The following is a 19,169-nucleotide window of genomic DNA, read 5'->3' on the forward strand; positions in this document are numbered from 1 at the left end:
GGTGGCTGCTACTTGCACAGCCAGATCCATGATGGTCTGGCTGAACCAGCTTGAATCCCAGCTAGAAGATAGAGCCTCAAGAGAATCCATCCTAAAGTCCCTGCCAATAATTTTGAACGCCGCAGCCTTTTAAGCCGATGCTTCGACAGACTCGGCAAGGATGTCAGCCAGGGCCACTGGACTATCAAATGCTGCACGAAGGGCTCTGTGGCTAAATTGTTGGCCAGGGGACAGCCAGGCCAGATCCTGTCTCTGCTCCATTCCATGTGAGGGAGAATATCTGTTCTGTCCGGTTCTGGACGAACTTTTGGAAAAGGCCGGAGATGATAAAAAGAAATTCCCCAGTCTGCCGACCCCTTCTTATAGACGTCCCTTCACCAGGAAAAAAAAATTTAAAAGAAGGTCCAGAGATCAAGGCAGATGGGATGAAAAAAGGAGAGGTACCGGATTTATGTTTGGAGGTGGGGGCGCCAGGATGGAGCATCCCGTGAGCCTAAGAAACCACCCCAATGACTAGTTGCTCCGATGGGAGGTAGGCTAACTGCCTTCTACCCAGCCTGGTCCCTGATTTCTAATAGCAACTGGATTCTGGGGTTAATAGCCACCGGTCTACAATTAGAATTTTCCTGTATCCCCCAAAACAGGTTTAAGATTACCCTACTCATGTCCTCCCCATCGGAGCAGGCGTCCCTGGAAGCCGAAATTCATGACGTTTGCATAAAAAAGTCCTGACAGAAGTGCCGGAGGAAGATAGGGGCAGAGGTTTCTACTCTCCTCTGTTCCTAGTCCGTAAGCCAGACGGCTCCTTTAGGACCATAATAAATCTGAAAGCCCTCAATGAATTTTTGGTCATATGGTCATTTAAAATGGAATCAATCAATTCCACAATAAAATTGTTGTTTGAAAACTGCTTTATGGTGATGTTAGATCTAAAAGACGCCTACTACCACATACCCATTCATGCAGCTCACTAGCGATTCCCTAGAGTGGCAGTTCATTTAGAGAGGTCAATCTGACATTTTCAATATGTTGCCCTTCCCTTTGGTATTGCAGTCGCACCCCCCCCCCCCCCCGAGTGTTCACTAAGGTTATAGCTGAGGTTATGGCCCATCTGCATGAGTCAGACATTCTAGTGATCCCCTACCTTGATGACTTCCTTATTATAGGCAAAACAGCAGAACATTGTTTGGAGCAATTACAAAAATAAATCTGCCTTGAAGCTGTTAGGGTGGCTGTTAAACATCAAAAAATCTGGTCTGCAGCACATTTCCCATGAGAGTTCAACAATTCTTAGGCCTAATCTTAGATTCCCAGAATCAGGAATGCCGTCTGCCTCCCGAAAATTTTGTCCACCTACACTATCAGGTCCTGAACGCCACCAATAACACCACCATGTCTCTAAGGAAAGCCATGTCTCTTTTGGGCTCCCTCGTCCTGTATTCCCACTTTCGGGTGGGCCCAGTTCCATACAAGGAGGTTTTGTTATATCAAAGTTTTTGGGGGCGTGCCCTGGATGGCCATGTGAGCGGACACTGAGGAAAGAGGTCCCGCGGCCACAAGCATAATTTATCCTGAACAGACATTGCTGGCTGCCATTAATCTAGCCTTATCTGGAAGCTGAATCACCCGAGCGTGAAGGAGAGCTGTGGAGACACCCGGAGAGGCTCGCAATGACTCGGAGGAGGCAGAAAGATGCTGGGGCAGGAGAGGCTGGAGGGACCCAAGATGGCGCTGAGACCAGAGCAGAAGCTGAGAAGGAGAATTCTGCCTGTCAGAAGCGCATGGAAGCTGCAGCAAAACTTCAAAGGTTTGGTTGGTGGGGAAGAGGCACAAGAGGCTATGGAGGAGAGATCTGAAGGAGAGGAAGAGGAGAAAGCTGATGATGGAGCGAGGGGGGCACAGAAGGGGGAAGAAGAAAGTAGCCTGGCTGCAGCAGGAGAGGCTGAGAAGGAAGTGGAATTGAGAGGGGAGCCGACTATAAAGGACGTTTTTATCCTCTTGTAACCAGTCCCTGAATGATTTAACCCTTCAGATGAAGGAGGTGAAAGGGGAAATTATACAGATAAAGGCTGCCATACAGAAAATGGATAAACGCATGGGGGAGATGGAGGAGAGGATGAGTACTGCGGAGGATCATGTGGTTCAACTACAAAAAGCAGAGAGAAAGTTTGCCCAACAGATATCGGAATTGGCGGCAAAAAATGTGGATCTAGAAAGCAGATCCAGAAGAAATAACATCAGGATAGTGGGTCTGCCGGAAAAAAACAGAGGGGAGAAATCCTACTGAGTTTATTGAAAACTGGTTGAAGGAGAAGGTTGGAGCCGAGGTTCTGACAAGGGTCTTTGCTGTGGAAAGAGCGCACAGAGTTCCGGCGAGAGATTGACTTTCAGCGGAGGCGTGAGCCGTTATTGTTACCAAGATGTTTGGGATAAGAGAACTGGGTTGCTATTTGTACCCATTTCATATCTGTGTCTTTCACTTTTGGAGGAGTGGAATATGACTGGGCTTAACTATTACGCCAGTTAGAGTTGTGCTGGAAAATGAGGGGTGGGGATTGTTAATACGGTGTACTGCAAACGATGTTTGTTGTTTTTTTTTTTACTCTCTTTACTTCACTGTTTGTTCTGTACTGTTAATAATTAATATAAAGAGATGTGGTTCTGAGGGTTGCGGGAGCCAGTTAGAGGAGGTTACTTAGGTGGGAGTGCTTCAAACGGGCCAAGGAGCCCCACTCTCGATAAGAGGAAAATGCTTTATCTTGGGGGGAGGTTGGGGGGGGGGGAGTTTAAAGGGTGGGGGAGAGGGGTTAGACAGCTCAGGTTAAGGAGTAGGATTTTCTTGATGAATGTTCTGTATCATGATGGGGGACCGTATTAAAATACTGAGTTGGAACGTTAGAGGCCTAGCTGACAAAACTAGATGAGCGGCGGTGTTACAATACGCACGAGACCAGAGGCTCTCACTGACATGTCTGCTGGAGAGACACTTGGTTCGTGAGAGGGTGGACGTCTTACGCAGGCGGTGGTTAAAAAAAAAAAGTATCACTCCACCTTCTCTACATACTCGAGGGGGGTGTCGGTGTTGGTCCCAACAGGGGTGCGCTATGAAGAGATGAAGGTGTATGCTGATGTGGATGGACAGTATGTGGTAGTGAAATGCAGAATGCTTGGTATTTTGATGTGTGTGGTGGCTATGTACATTCCTCCCCCTTATTCGAGTAAAAAACTTAGAGAAGTGTTAGAATTGATTGGACGGGGAGATCCGATGCCACTTTTAATTATTGGAGACCTCAACAATATATGTGATTTCTGGGATAAAAACAAAAATACTCAAAACAAGTCGGAAAGCCATATTACGCCGTTCGGAACATATATTCGAGAGATCGGTATGACTGATTTGTGGAGAGTGCGGCATGTGGGGGAGAGGGGATACTCTTGCTATTCACCGGCTCATGATACTTTATCCAGAATAGATACGGCGCTCGGAAACAATATGTTTGATTCTATGGTGGGAGAAGTGAGATACTTTCCGCGGGCGATCTCTGATCATAATCCGATAGAGGTGGAGTTATGGCCAATGGGGACACAAGCACGGCATAGGGGAGAGTGGAAATTTCACCCTAACTGGCTGAATAGTGTGAGTTTGGAGGGCATACAGCGGGAGGTGGAGGAGTTTTTTTGAGATTAACGAGGGCAGCTCGGACTTACCCACTATATGGGAGACGATCAAGGCATATTTGAGAGGTTTGCTGTTCAGGGACATGAGTAGATGTAAGCGGCGATCAAAACAGGCGGAGAATGCCGCAAGGGAAAGGCTGAGAATTGCTGAAGATGAGATGGCCACACTGGGTACCCCTGAGGCTGGGAAACGGTTAAGAGAAGCCCAGAATAATATGGATAAACTTCTTCTGGAGAGGGCAGGGAGGAAGAGAGAGTTCCAACTACTAGCCTTTTACCAGGAGGGGGAGGTAGTGGGACATATGCTCTCGCTGGTGGCGTCGGCCCAGAGAGGTACACCATTCGTACATTCACTAGAGCCTGTTAACGGTATAAAAGTGTCAGAGACCTCTGAGATCCTAAGGGTCTTTACGGACTTCTACGCGGATCTGTACTCCTCTGGTGTGGACCCATCGGGGACAGACAACGTGGCATTTCTAGAAGGTATTGTCCTACCTAGACTGAGTGAGGAGGATAGGGAAAGTTTGGAGGGACCTATCACGGACAAAGAACTAAGTCGAGCTTTAAGAGCCATGGCAAGAGGTAAGGCCCCAGGAGCAGATGGATTGCCAGCTGAAATTTATAAGGAAATGGAGGAGGTGTTGCTACCCAGATTACGAGTAGTTTTGGAGGAGGCTAGGAATGGGGGCATTCTTCCAGCCTCTATGAGGGAGGCCATAATAGTTGTAATCCCGAAGGAAGATAAAGATTTACAACTGCCTGAATCATATCGCCCGATTTCTTTCCTCACAACGGATGTTAAACTTCTGGCTGGGGTGTTGGCGGCCCGATTATCAGGTGTTATTTCTGGGTTGATTCATTGAATTTACAATTGGGGGCTGATAATGGTGGGCATAGTTATTGCTTCTTTAGATGCCCATAAGGCATTTGACAGTCTGGAATGGGGATACTTGTGGCAGGTATTGCAACTCTTTGGCTTCGGCCCACAATTTGTGTCCTGGGTTCAGCTATTGTACGCACAACCATCAGCTAGGGTGAGAGTGAATGGGGAGCTGTCTCACACGATAAGGCTACATAGAGGGACGAGACAGGGGTGCCCGCTCTCCCCTCTTTTGTTTGCTTTAGCCGTGGAGCCGCTGGCCGCCAAGATCCGACAGTCCGCTGAGGTCTCTGGGTTTAAATATGGATTGATAGAGGAAAAGATTGCGCTTTATGCGGATGATATACTGCTGTTCTTGAGTGATCCACATGATTCATTGAGTAATGCAATTCGGCTCATCGAGGGATTTGGTGCTTTGTCGGGGCTTAAAATAAATTGGAATAAGTCAACTCTGTTTATGGTGAATGATGCAGAGGGTGAGTTGGGAGATTCTATGGAGGGGGGTAGACTTAAAGTAGCAGATCAATTCAAATATTTAGGGATACTAATCTCTTTGACGATCACAAATTACTTGCATATGAATCTTACACCGGTGCTGGGAACTCTTAAGGCAAAGGTAGGAGCTTGGTCTAAGTTGCATTTATCTGTTGTAGGCCGAATTAATCTCATTAAGATGATTCTGATGCCTAAGATACTGTATGTTTTCCATAACTCACCTATCTGGATACCATGTGTAAAATTCAAATTGATTAACTCATTATTTAGAGGCCTGGTGTGGGGGAGGCAACACCCGCGAATTAGATTGGAGATGCTTCAACGCCCTAAGGACGCGGGAGGCTTGGCTTTACCTAACCCTGAAATATATTTCTTGGTGGCCCAATGTCAGCATTTAAAGGGCTGGGAACATGAGTCGTCTACCAATGTAGCACAAATTTTGATAGAAAGGGTGGTGAAGAGAAGTCCAGCGGTACGGTGTCTGGAAGATGGATCCCTAGGGATACTGAGGAAGAAATACCCAACATTATTTCTGATATATAAAGTATGGGGGAGAGTTAAACAAATTCGCGGGGTTGCTTGTCTGACCAGGTTTTCTCCGCTGTGGTTTAATAATAATCTACCGGAGTTTTTGGCGATGGGACAAATACCAGAATGGCAAGCCAGGGGGATCCGGTATGCCTGTCAGATTTTAGAGCAACGGGAGTTGAAATCCTTTTCCCAGCTACAGTCGGAATATGGTCTTAAGACATCTGGGGGGTTCCAATATGCCCAAGTACGGCATGCGTTTGTGGCCCAGAATGAGGGGGATTGTTTCCAAATTCAAAACAACTTAGTGTTAGACTACATCTGTGGAGTGGGGACAACGAGGGGTGCTATTTCATCTTTATATAAGGATCTACTTCACACTCACCTATTGGGATATCTGATTGGCGCAAGGGCTAAATTGGAAAGAGAGCTGGGTCGTTTAGAGGATGAAACGTGGGAGTCTGTATTAGAATGGATACCGAAACTATCACTGAATGAGCTGTATAGGCTCTCACAGCTTTATATTGTACACAGAGTGTATAGATCCCCGGATGTCCTGTATAGAGCTGGGCTGAGATCTGACTCGGAATGCCCTAGATGTAGGAATGATAGTGCTGGAATGTTTCATATGTTATGGTCGTGTCCGAGATTGACTGCTTTCTGGTTGGTGGTTGTAAGCCGGATAGAAGGGGCATACAGATGTGTAAATCGAAGAGAACCTTTGGTGTGCGTGCTGGGGTACGTGGAAGAGATAGCTGTGGATAACAAGCTGAAAATAGCAATCGCTAGACTACTATACATGGCTCGAAAGGTCATAGCCAAAAATTGGATCAAGGAGGAACCTCCCTCAAGGGGAGAATATCTTAAATATGTGAAGCAGTATGCATATAATGGAAAGGGGGCACCACGGATCATGGGATACCACCAGGACCTGAGACATATGAGCATACACAAAAGATGAAACAGACAAGGTCCTAAAAAAGGGGATCACCACAACAAGGATATGGCAAAAAAATATATACACAGCTTTATTGAAATATATATATACAAACAAGGGTAACAAACACATAGACATATAAAAACACTTAAAAAGCATACAAATGCTATACACAACAGCCCCTAATACGGCCGTACCCCACATAGGACTCGAGTCATGTACATATGATGTAATTACCTAGAACCAAATTGCTAATAGAATGAAAGAAATAGGCCAAGCTACCTAGGCACTCCCCTGGGTACTGCAAATGGAAACAGACCACTAATAGTGTGAATGCAAAATAGCAAAAGTATAAAGCCCACATAGACATACAAATCCCTGCACTGCAAGTGCTAGATAAGGGAGACACATGCACAAACCTGCCTAGCATGTAGAGACGACAGGTGTGTACATTACGCTACATAAATGTCAAGCAGCAAAAAATATATCAGCATAGTGCCTCAATAGCATGTGACCAACAATCTAACATGCCACTATACAGAAAAATAGCACCAAGATAGTGTGAGCTGTAGAGATAGCATATTACCCAGGGCACATGATGCCCAAGCCTATAGCGCCTGGAAAAAGAGTCCTAATGTGGGCTACAAGGAGACCCAATGCGTATCGCCACCACACCGGGCAGCTTCGTCAGGGGTAATCTAAAGACTAAGTGCTTGCCCCTTATATAGCAAATAAATGAAAAGCATTACCATAATCAGCTGTGCTGCTGCTAGATCGGCCGCATGGAGTAGTATGAGTCACACCATCATGGAGAATCTCCCCCATCTGAGCATGCTCCGGCATCGAACGCTGATTGGTATGAAAATACAGTTGCCGGGGAGACAAGAAAAGCTTCCAGAGTTTAACCCTTCGGTATGAGGGAGCCACTACATGCATCGCGCTGCAATGTCATCCATAGCTGCAGCAAATGCAAGTGCCGGCTGGCACATACCGATCAGATGTCAGTGTCACACATGTGCAGCCTGGAGCAATGCTGGGATCGCTCTACACAGGCTCCTATGTCGCATATTAATGAATGCCCAAACCGAGTAATCCAGGCAATCAAAGCGCACAAAATCGTTTGAAAATAGAGGTGCCCACACAGTATAAGACATAATGTATCCACCATATTGGCTATGCAAAAAACCATAGGATACCAGTAGGATGAATGAGCGCAAATTACGCTACATAAATCCAACCAGTTAACCACCAATAACCCATATGTTCCGAAACTGCGTAACGATCGCACAGCGCATGCTCCTGCGCCGCATAGTGATAGAAACCTGCAAAGAATATCAGGACTGTCAAGACGCATTAAGATGAGCCAAATACACTGTATGAGCTGTCATACTGCCAATAAAGTATGTGAGTGCTAATGCCATGAGAGGGAACCGCTCCATGCACAACGCTACGATGCCACCCATAGCTGCAGCAAGTACAAGCGCCGGCGGGCTAGCACATACCGATCAGATGCTGTTGCCACATAAGTATAGCCTGGAGCAATACTGAGATCGCTCTACACAGGCTCCTGCGTCGTATAATAAGAAATACCCAAAGTAACCCAGGCCATCAGGATGCCATTCAGTGAGCACTTCAAAGTAGAAGTGTCCACACAGTGTAGAACGCATCCACTGCAGTGACTGTGCAGGAATGCAATAAAACACCAATCGGATGAATGCATACAGCCACCGCTACATAACTAACCAGTTAACCCCTCATGTCCTGTGTGTTCAGGAGCAGCGTAACAATCGCACTGCGCATACTCCTACGCCGCATAGGTTTAGGAGCCTGTATAGAATAACCAGGACTATCAAAACGCTTTAGATGGACCCTATTTGCTGTAGGGTTACAACCTAACCCCATAGAATGAGAACTACACTAACGCACATGAACTTACAACGATATTATAATGGAAGGTACACAGTGGACAAGAAGCTCACAGACTATCAAAGGTATAGTAGAGGTGCCAAATATTAGAGGGCATTTACAGTAAACCCCACAACTATACCCGAAAGGCCTTATTAAGTGTAGTGGCACAGGGGAGCCAATCTGAATACCCGAATATCCTGGCCCTAAGATGAAAAACAGTGGTACACTTGGGGATTAGAGAACACAAAGACCCCCTATAGATATACAGTACCTCATAAAGGAGTAATCTTTATTGCGCCCACCAACATATACTCATGAATACAGGGACAAAAAAACGTAGATACCATAGTAGAGACTCATATTGCCCCCTGCAACCACAAACACCATGGGTAGTACAGAAAGACATATAGGTCGCTATAGTGGATAACCCAGGGGAGGCCAATTCAATCAGGTTTGTTTGTAAAACCCTGTAAATAGAAGGTCCTCATTGAGACCAAAAGGAGTTAGACAATTAAGATCGAAAATCCATCTAGATTCACGCCTCAAAAGTTCCAGGGTGACATTGCCCCCTCTAATGTTCGTTTGAACGCCCTCCAATCCAAGTATCTTGGTATCCACCAGTTGGGAGTTATGTCCGTCCAGGTAGTGTGTAGCCACTGACGTTAAAGTCTTTCCTTTAGCCTTATCCGCTTTAGCCATGGAAATATTTGAGAAGTGTTGCTGTATGCGTTTCCTCAACTCCTGTGTAGTCTGTCCGACATACACCTTACGACACGGGCATATCAAAGCGTACACCAGGTTCCGAGATTTGCAATTGAAGTAAGCCTTAGTGGAAATCTGTAAAGGCAAAGTGGGCAAGGTAATAACTCTATCACCAACCATATAGGGACAAACATTACAATTCCCACAAGGGAATGTACCCGTGAGTCTGACCCCCCTATTCAACCTCTTGGTTGGCCGCTGAAAATGGCTATGGCTCAAACAGTCCCTCAAGTTTTTAGCCCTCCTAGCTATTAGACTCGGTTGAGTAGCAATGTGTGGTTGCAATCTGACCTCACTACGCAAAATACCCCAATATTTGGAGAGGATATTTCTTACATCCGTCCACTGGTTATTATAGGCCGTAATAACCCCCAATGGTTTAGCAGATGTCTTAGCACGAGGATGTAAGAGAACCGACCTGTCGCTATCTCTTGCTGCAACAAAAGCGCGAGAGATTACCTTGTGTGGGTATCCACGTTCACGAAAGCGTGTAGTGAGTTCCCGAGAGCATCTGTCGAAGTCATCTTGCTGGCTACAGTTCCTCTTGACTCTGAAAAACTGTCCTCTCGGAATGCCTGTCTTCAAATGTTGAGGATGAAAACTATTGAAGTGGAGGAGACTATTAGTAGCTGTAGGCTTCCGATACAAGGTGGTATTGATTTTTGTCTCCCTCACACTCAGTTTAAGGTCCAGAAATTCAATATCCACTTGGGAGTAATGAGATGTCAATCGGATGTTCCATGGATTTTCATTTAGTGTCTTGACAAATTCCTGACACTCATCCAGGGTGCCTGTCCAGAGGAATAGAACATCATCAATATATCGAAGCCACTTGATAACATATTTGGCATACCCCTCCAGACAGTACACCCTGGTAGCCTCCCACCACCCCAAAAAGAGGTTGGCATAAGCCGGGGCACAGCGAGCCCCCATAGCCATGCCCCTCACTTGCCTATAGAAGACACGGTCAAAGGTGAAGAAGTTCCTATCCAGGATAAACAGCAGCAGATCCAACAGAAACGAATCGTGTCTCCTATCCCCCGATGAATTCAAATCCAGAAAATACGCTACAGCTTGTGTCCCCAACTCATGGCTTATACACGTGTAAAGGGACTCCACATCCAGGGTCACCAGCCACGTGTTGGGAGGAACCTCGAAGTCCTGCAGCAATGAAATCAGAGATGTTGAGTCCTTGACATACGATTGTAAATTAAGGACCAGGGGCTGAAGAAAAAAGTCAATGTAGGTGCAGAGACGCTCATGTAGTCCCCCTATCCCCGACACTATAGGCCTGCCCGGTGGAACCTCCAACGACTTATGGACCTTAGGGAGCATGTAAAAGGTCGGGGTCCTAGGATGTTGGGTGGTCAAAAACTCTCTCTCACGTTTATTAATGATGTTATATGTAAACACATTATCTAACAGCCGGTTTAATTTAGCTTGAAAAGCACCTGTAGGGTCAGAGGGAAGGACTTGATAACACTCTGTGTTGCGTAATTGACGCATAGCTTCCTGGACATAGAGGTTAACTGGCCAAATGACCAAATTGCCCCCCTTGTCCGCCTCCCGAATAACGAAGTCCCTATTGGACCCCAGCCGTGCTATGATGGCCTGTTCGTCTTTACTGATATTCCTGCTCCTGGTAGGGTCTAGTTTCAATTGATGTACCTCCCTACATACAGCATCAAAGAAACATTGCACAGCCGGGCATAATGCAAACAAGGGGGTGGCCTGAGATGGTAATCGTCCAGTAAACTTACGTCTAGTATGACCTTCCTCCCCTTCGTCCAGCAGATCCAATAAATCCCGCAGTCTAAATTTCTTGTCTCCCCGGCAACTGTATTTTCATACCAATCAGCGTTCGATGCCGGAGCATGCTCAGATGGGGGAGATTCTCCATGATGGTGTGACTCATACTACTCCATGCGGCCGATCTAGCAGCAGCACAGCTGATTATGGTAATGCTTTTCATTTATTTGCTATATAAGGGGCAAGCACTTAGTCTTTAGATTACCCCTGACGAAGCTGCCCGGTGTGGTGGCGATACGCGTTGGGTCTCCTTGTAGCCCACATCAGGACTCTTTTTCCAGGCGCTATAGGCTTGGGCATCATGTGCCCTGGGTAATATGCTATCTCTACAGCTCACACTATCTTGGTGCTATTTTTCTGTATAGTGGCATGTTAGATTGTTGGTCACATGCTATTGAGGCACTATGCTGATATATTTTTTGCTGCTTGACATTTATGTAGCGTAATGTACACACCTGTCGTCTCTACATGCTAGGCAGGTTTGTGCATGTGTCTCCCTTATCTAGCACTTGCAGTGCAGGGATTTGTATGTCTATGTGGGCTTTATACTTTTGCTATTTTGCATTCACACTATTAGTGGTCTGTTTCCATTTGCAGTACCCAGGGGAGTGCCTAGGTAGCTTGGCCTATTTCTTTCATTCTATTAGCAATTTGGTTCTAGGTAATTACATCATATGTACATGACTCGAGTCCTATGTGGGGTACGGCCGTATTAGGGGCTGTTGTGTATAGCATTTGTATGCTTTTTAAGTGTTTTTATATGTCTATGTGTTTGTTACCCTTGTTTGTATATATATATTTCAATAAAGCTGTGTATATATTTTTTTGCCATATCCTTGTTGTGGTGATCCCCTTTTTTAGGACCTTGTCTGTTTCATCTTTTGTGTATGCAAATATGTGAAGCAGGTCATTACCCTGGAAAAGGGTGTATATCAGAAAAGAGGGAAGATGGGCCTGTTCGATAAATTGTGGATGCCCTGGTTGGAACTAGGCTAGGGGAGGCTAAGAGAGGTTAGGCCTGAGGAGGGTTCGTCTATATATTTATGGTGTACTCGTGTACAAATAAAAGTTATTGTATATGGATAACGTATATAATACTACAGGATGTGTTAAGAGGAAGGCGTGAGCTGTCTAAAAGGGAAGGAGGGGGGCGGGATGGGTAAGGGAGGGTTAAGAGTGGGGAAAATGGAAATGTATACCTTAATGTGAAATGTTTTATTGTACTCTTATATTTTAAAAAAAAAACATTTGAGTAAAAGTTTTGGGGGGTTCTCTAAAAGGCCAGCTAACTTTGTCCCAAAATGCTACAAAATCCCTCGATTGGTGGCTGGACGGAAACAATATCCAGAGGGGTCCCTTGGGAATATAACATAACCCATATTGTCACTACAGACGCAAGCCCTTCCGGTTGGAGGGCTCATATGGGTGAGGTTAATCATTACAGACTAGAACCGGGTGCTTCCTCAGAACTCTCCTTTGGTGTAAGGGTGCTGCAGGCTGTAGTCCCTCCCTAAATTAGTTATTACTCTCTGTAATTTTCTCTCAGGTGGTGCTGTCATGGACGTTCGAAAAATTTCTTAGTCACTCACCGGTTAACCGTGTTTTTCAAAGTCCATGACGGCACCCGCAGATTCCCTCCCTTTTTTTGTTTAGTTAATTTAGTTAATTTAGGGACGATAGAGTAATACTTAGACCTGACCCAGAATACCTGCCTAAGGTAGTCTCTAGTTTCCATAGAACGCAGGAAATAGTCCTTCCATCCTTCATCCCTAATCCTGGTAACGAGAAAGAAGAGAAACTCCTCACCCTAGACGTTAGGAGATGTCTCCTAGAATACCTAGCAGTTACTGATTCCTGGAAAAAAGATAATAGCTTGTTTGTCTCCTATCAGGGCACTAGGAAGGGCCTTAGGGCATCAAAACTCATGCTAGCTAGGTGGGCGGAGGTTGGCAACGTCGTGGGCGGAGAGCTCGGAGGTTTCGATTGACCAAATATGTAAGGCTGCTACTTGGTCCTCTCCAAGCACGTTTTTTAATCATTACAGACTAGAACCGGGTGCTTCCTCAGAACTCTCCTTTGGTGTAAGGGTGCTGCAGGCTGTAGTCCCTCCCTAAATTAGTTATTACTCTCTGTAATTTTCTCTCAGGTGGTGCTGTCATGGACGTTCGAAAAATGTCTTAGTCACTCACCGGTTAACCGTGTTTTTCAAAGTCCATGACGGCACCCGCAGATTCCCTCCCTTTTTTTGTTTAGTTCTGGGTGTGCACTTCTTCCTCTTATGATCCACATATTGGTGGAATAGTTAGTGGTAATAGTATTGTACATAAATCATGTCATTAACCTTGGTGGTCCTCTTGTGCTCTGTAATCCAACTGATGTGTGGGAGAGGTGCCGCCCTTATGTATCCGTAGGTTTCCTGTTCCTGAAGTGCAGATCCCCTCTCTCAGGTGGTGCTGTCATGGACTTCGAAAAACACCGTTAATCTGTGGGTAACTAAGACTTTTTCTTGCAGGCAAAAGTATTGTGCTAAGATTAAAGGCAATTTCTGTATGTCATGTATCTGTCACGGCGATCATGGAGTTCATGATGCTAGTGTGAACAGAAAATAACAGTCTGGCCCTTTTTGCTTTAATAAATTTAACGGTGTTACCAAAGAAATTGGTTTAAAAGGGTTGTCCATTTTCAGGAGAGTGGGCCCCAAATTGTAAAATACCTAAAATAACACCCTTACTGCACCCAGAGTCCCTGCTAAGGTCAACAGCAGTACCAGGGTTGACTGCACACGTCGCTGAGCTCCGTGACTGACTATAACAGTGAAGTGACTGCTGAAGCCAAAACAGCAGGATCGAAGCAGCGACGTGGAGGCGATGCTGGACACAGGGTGGGCGAGTACCTGCTGAGCTTATGTTAGGCATTTTCCACAGTTTGGGCACACTTTCCTGAAAGTGTACAAAACTTTTAATTTGTAAGGTCTGATAGAACATGTAGGACTGTCTTTATATAATATATTTGATATGATTTTATGGCTGTTGTGTTTTATTTGTGTTTCTCGACTTTTTCATTCAGACATTCGAGCAATGGAAAGATATGTTCCCAGATCTCAGTGAATACAAATGGGTTGTGCCAGACTTTATCTGGGAGTTGGATGAATACATTAATTTTGGTAGGTGATTTATGTGATCTTTTACGGCAAGAAGTGCAAGTATCTGTGATCTAATCAGTTATTCAATACATATGTTGTTAGCACAGATTCTATTCATGGCATGCATTCTTTTGCATAAAAAACATCATAAACCTCCAACTTGTGATTTCCATTTTTGTTAACCCCTTAACGACCGCTGATATGCTTTTTAACGGCGCTGAGAAATAAGGGTTTAGCTCCCCCAAGCGTCAGGAAATCTCCAGAGTTTTGGCTATCAGACCCTGGAGAACATGATCAGAGACGGTTTCTACAGTCCTCCGTCACGTGATCTGCTTTATTCACCGAATTACGCCCATCACAAAAAAAAGTTCGATATTCTTAATTCATATCTCTAGATCGTATCAGAGGAGAGAGAAATGGGGTCCCCTGAGCTCCCCCGATACCTTTGCCATTCCTGGGCCTTCCTGCTCCATCCCGTGGCCCTCCTTGTCGTCTTCTTGGAAGAAAATGGTGGGTACATGTGCAGTGCGCCCACCGAGATCTGCCGGTACCCAGCAACAATAGGAGATTTCTCTATTCCCTATGATGGCACCACGGAGAGAGGGGTCCGCCCCCAGGGACAGGAAACCTACAGGTGAAAAAGGGCGTACCTCTCTCCCACATCAGTTGGTTTCCTGTCCCTGACGGGGAACCTACAGCACGTACCTGAAGATCCCTCGTGGAACCAGGGGCTGATCCAGTTCGGTTCCTGGCAGGGGGCGCCCTGTCACGGCTGGGTCGAGCGGTTTTTCTCCCCCCCTTTTTTCCCTCCCTGTAGCACCACCGCTGGGGTCGGCGGACCTGGAGGGTGAGTGAGGAGGGGAAGGCAGTGAAAAGGATCAAGTCTGTCTTCCCCGGGAAAAAAAAAAGGGGAGGAAGGAGGCAGGTGACGGCGGTCACCAAGATAGCCTCCGTACCGCTGCACAGCGGCGCATGGGGGTAGCGGTGGCTACCGACCCATGGGGTCCCAGACGAGATACCGGTGGAGCTGGAGGCCGGACACGCGGGACCGAGGTAACGCCGGCGCCATCGCCGCCGAGGCAGGGGAAAACCCCCAAAAGGGAACAAAGATGGTTGGGAGGACAGAAGAAATAAGAACAAAGGCTTCATATTCAACAAGCCCCCCGCCGACCATAAAAAAATCACAATGAAGGTATTCCCCGGGTCGGAGGGAGATTGACCTGTTTTCTTCCAGCCTGGGAAAAAATTTCAAACAGTACCTGGATACTAAACATAATAAGAGAAGGTCTCAAACTGAAATTCCACACCTCTCCCGGCAATTCCTTCATGATAACACCTCAGAGACAATCACACGAACAGTCAGCTGTTCAGGAAGAGATTCTGAACTTAATTCAGAAGGGAGTGTTACAAGAAGTCCCCTACCAGGAAGAAGGTATGGGCTTCTACTCTCCCCTCTTCCTTCGCAGGAAACCGGACGGATCGCACAGGGCGATCATAAATCTCAAAAGATTAAACAATTTCCTCGAGATTCAACATTTCAAAATGGAGACAATAAAATCTTGTGTAAAGATGCTCTTTCCCTTGTGTTTCATGATTGTTTTAGATTTACGAGACGCGTATTACCATGTGCCTATCCACAACAACCATCAAAAATACCTCAGACTGGCAGTGACTGGGGGTGGGGAGCACACATAGACGATCAAGTGGCACAGGGGAATTGGAGCCAAAATCAACAGCTTTCCTCTTCAAAACATGAACGAACTGTTAGCGGTAAAACTGGCCCTAACGCACTTTCTAAATCTCATTTGCTCCCATCACGTAAAAGTCTTTTCAGACAACCAAGTAGTGGTAGCATACCTAAACCACCTAGGGGGCACCAGGTCTCGGGCATTAATGGGGGTGACCCAATCCATATTCCACATGGCAGAAAACAATCTAAAATCCCTGACAGCTCTCCACATAAAAGGTTCAGAAAACCGAACTGCGGATTTCTTGAACAGGACATGCTTAAAACAAGGGGAGTGGGAGCTAAAACAATCAGTGTTCAACCAGATCATAAAACGTTGGGGGTATCCAGAAATAGACTTGTTTGCGAACAGTCAAAATCAGAAAGTAGACACATTCTGCTCGATCGATCCCCGGGGGGGCCCAGTAGCGCTAGACGCCTTCACAATTCCCTGGAACTATCGTCTCGCTTACGCGTTTCCCCCGATTTCCCTCATTCCCTTAGTACTGAGGAAGATTCGGGAGGAGGGAGCAACAGTGATAGTAATAGCTCCATTCTGGTCACGCAGAATATGGTTTTCGTGGCTAAGAAAAATGTCCATATCAAGCCCTTGGGTTCTACCAGACACTCCGAACCTGTTATCCCAGGGACCAGTTTTCCACACCAATGTAAAGAGCCTACACATGACAGCTTGGCTTTTGAAAGGAAGCTACTAAGCGATAAGGGTTTCTCCCCCAATCTAGTATCCACTCTACTGCAGAGTAGGAAACTTGTAACCACCAAAATATATGGGAAAGTGTGGAAAAAATTAATGTCAGTATCCGGCGCAGACCCTACAGGGGAAATCCCAATACAGAAAGTCCTTGAATTCCTGCAAATGGGACTAGAAAAAGGTCTAGCTACAAACACTCTAAAGGTCCAAGTAGCAGCCTTGGGGGCTTTGTACAACCATGATCTAGCCAGAAATCGCTGGATCATGAGGTTCATTAGAGCTTCAAGTAGATCCAGGCCTATTCCCCTCCATACCTCTCCTCCCTGGGATCTAAACCTTGTTCTAAATGCTCTAACCAAACCTCCCTTCGAGCCCTTGGCAGACGCTTCTTTAAAAATTTTATCTCTAAAAACCACACTCCTGGTAGCCTTAACCTCGGCCCGTTGCGTTAGCGATATACAAGCGCTGTCTGCATGCCCACCCTTTACTCAGATTCTCGAAGATAGAGTTATTCTTAAGACTGACCCAGCTTACCTCCCTAAAATGTTATCGCAATTTCATAGAACCCAAGAGATCTCTTTGCCCTCCTTTTGTCCCAGCCCCAAAAATGAGGGGGAAAAACACTGCATACCCTAGATGTAAAAAGGTGTCTGGTCCAATATCTGTCAGCCACTAGGGAGTGCAGGAAGGATAGGGCTCTGTTTGTCTGCTTCCAGGGTCCACGGAAGGGACAGAAAGCATCGAAAGCCACTTTGGCGAGGTGGATAAGAGACGCCATCACTCTATCCTACTCATCCTGTGGGGCAACCATTCCGGAGAATATTAAAGCCCATTCAACCAGAGCAGTGGCATCATCCTGGGCGGAGAGAGCTGGCGCATCAATACAACAGATATGTAGAGCTGCCACTTGGTCTTCCCAGTCTACATTTTTCAAACATTACCGCTTAGACTTGACCTCCTCAGATCTCACCTTTGGGCGAAGGGTTCTAGAGGCAGTGGTCCCTCCCTAAGAGTTACAATCTATGCAAATCTCTCCATGGTGCCATCATGGGGGATAGAGAAAATCGTAGTTACTTACCGATAACGGTATTTCTCTGATCCCATGATGGCACCCGTATATTCCCTCCCTTTTCACACACAGGTGTGCACATTATAATGTATTAGTCATTAGCTTAGTCACGGTGCTTCTGTTAAGTAAAATTGGTTAAGTTTTAATTTGTGCAAATGTTGAGTTGCAGCTGAAGTTCTGTATAAAGGCTCTGTAAACCAACTGATGTGGGAGAGAGGTACGCCCTTTTTTCCCTTCCTCATGACAGCACCGGTACATGAGAGATGGTCCCGCCCCCAAGAACAGGAAACCTGCATAGGAGATAAAAGATGGGGGCGGCACCTCTCTCCTCAGTTTGGTTTCCTGTTCTTGCGGGGAACCTGCGGTGCTGCATGGGGAGAGGTCTCCCTTGCTTTGCCGGTCTCTGACCGAGGTCCGCGGTGGGAGCAGCGGTGGCGGCGTGTGCGCGTCGCCTCCATACCTGGAGCTGCAGATGCGTCTTTCCCACTGGGGACTCCCCGGCGTCCGCTCCTGGCCGGAGGCTGGGCCGAGGGAGAAAAGTGAGCGTACCCATCACGACGCTGGCGCCGACTGAATGGGGGAACTTCCGGGATTGAACCGGAAGTGACGCTACACGCTGAAGAAGCGGTGTGCTGACACTCCCCGGGGGGGAGAAAGTTCAGAGACGCACACACCGCTTCCTGCCCGCCATATTTAAAAGTGCAAGGCAGCAAGCAGGCGCTGGGAACAGTCTCCTGCAGGATGGCAGATCTGAAGGAATCGACGATCCCAGCTGAAATCCCACAGCCTGTCGTGGTACTAAGGGTCCGGTGGGTGAGTGCCTTTGTAAGGCAAAAAACATGTCAGTGACACTGTGTTTTTTGTATATATGCAGGGAAAAAAAGTCACCTCTAAACAAAAGCATAAAGTATGTGCACTCTGTGATAGAAGCCTCCCCAAAACGTATGAAAAGCGTATGTGCCGCTCATGCATAGAAAAAACGGTGTCTGAAGAGTCTTCATCTTTGCTTCAGAATATAAAAGATATTGTTAGAAGCGAAGTACAAAGCACTGTAAAGGAGCAGTTAAAACATCATGGATTGCAGAGCTCCGTAAACCCATTCCCTACGTCTGCCCAGGCATCTGACGTAGAATCCGAGGGTGAACTGGGTGAGCTTCCGCCCGACGAGGGTTCGGACCTGGACTCTTCAGATGAAGAGTGTGGCCGGCCTTATGTGTTATCAGAAGATGTGGGGAAGTTGCTAAAACTGGTCAGGTCCACCCTGGGGGTTGAGACGCCAAAAGAGAAGCAAACAGTTCAGGACTCTATGTTCAGTAATTTGGAGGATAAGAAACGAAAAGTTTTCCCGTTTCATGATAACATTCTAAATCTCATTAAAAAAGAATGGAAAAAAACGAATAAAAAGATTTCAGTTGCCCAGGCCTTAAAACGTAAATATCCCTTTAGTGAGGAAATTTGCGAGAAATGGGAAAAGGCGCCTAAGTTGGACGCGGCTATCGCAAGTACCTCCAGGGGCATAGCAC

General features: G+C 46.4%; 1 protein-coding gene across 11 annotated transcripts in view; it reads left to right on the forward strand.

Moving 5' to 3' along the window:
* OPA1 (OPA1 mitochondrial dynamin like GTPase) overlaps positions 1 to 19,169 on the forward strand; it is a 198,320-nt gene that overhangs the window by 6,587 nt on the left and 172,564 nt on the right. For all 11 annotated transcript variants that reach the window (XM_077290337.1, XM_077290340.1, XM_077290338.1 and 8 more), the window contains exon 3: positions 14,064 to 14,160. In XM_077290337.1, coding sequence (XP_077146452.1) covers positions 14,064 to 14,160 — 97 coding nt within the window. The remainder of the gene's footprint in view (positions 1 to 14,063; positions 14,161 to 19,169) is intronic.

Source organism: Ranitomeya variabilis, chromosome 2 (genome assembly GCF_051348905.1).
Source record: "Ranitomeya variabilis isolate aRanVar5 chromosome 2, aRanVar5.hap1, whole genome shotgun sequence".
NCBI classification, from domain to species: Eukaryota; Metazoa; Chordata; class Amphibia; order Anura; family Dendrobatidae; genus Ranitomeya; species Ranitomeya variabilis.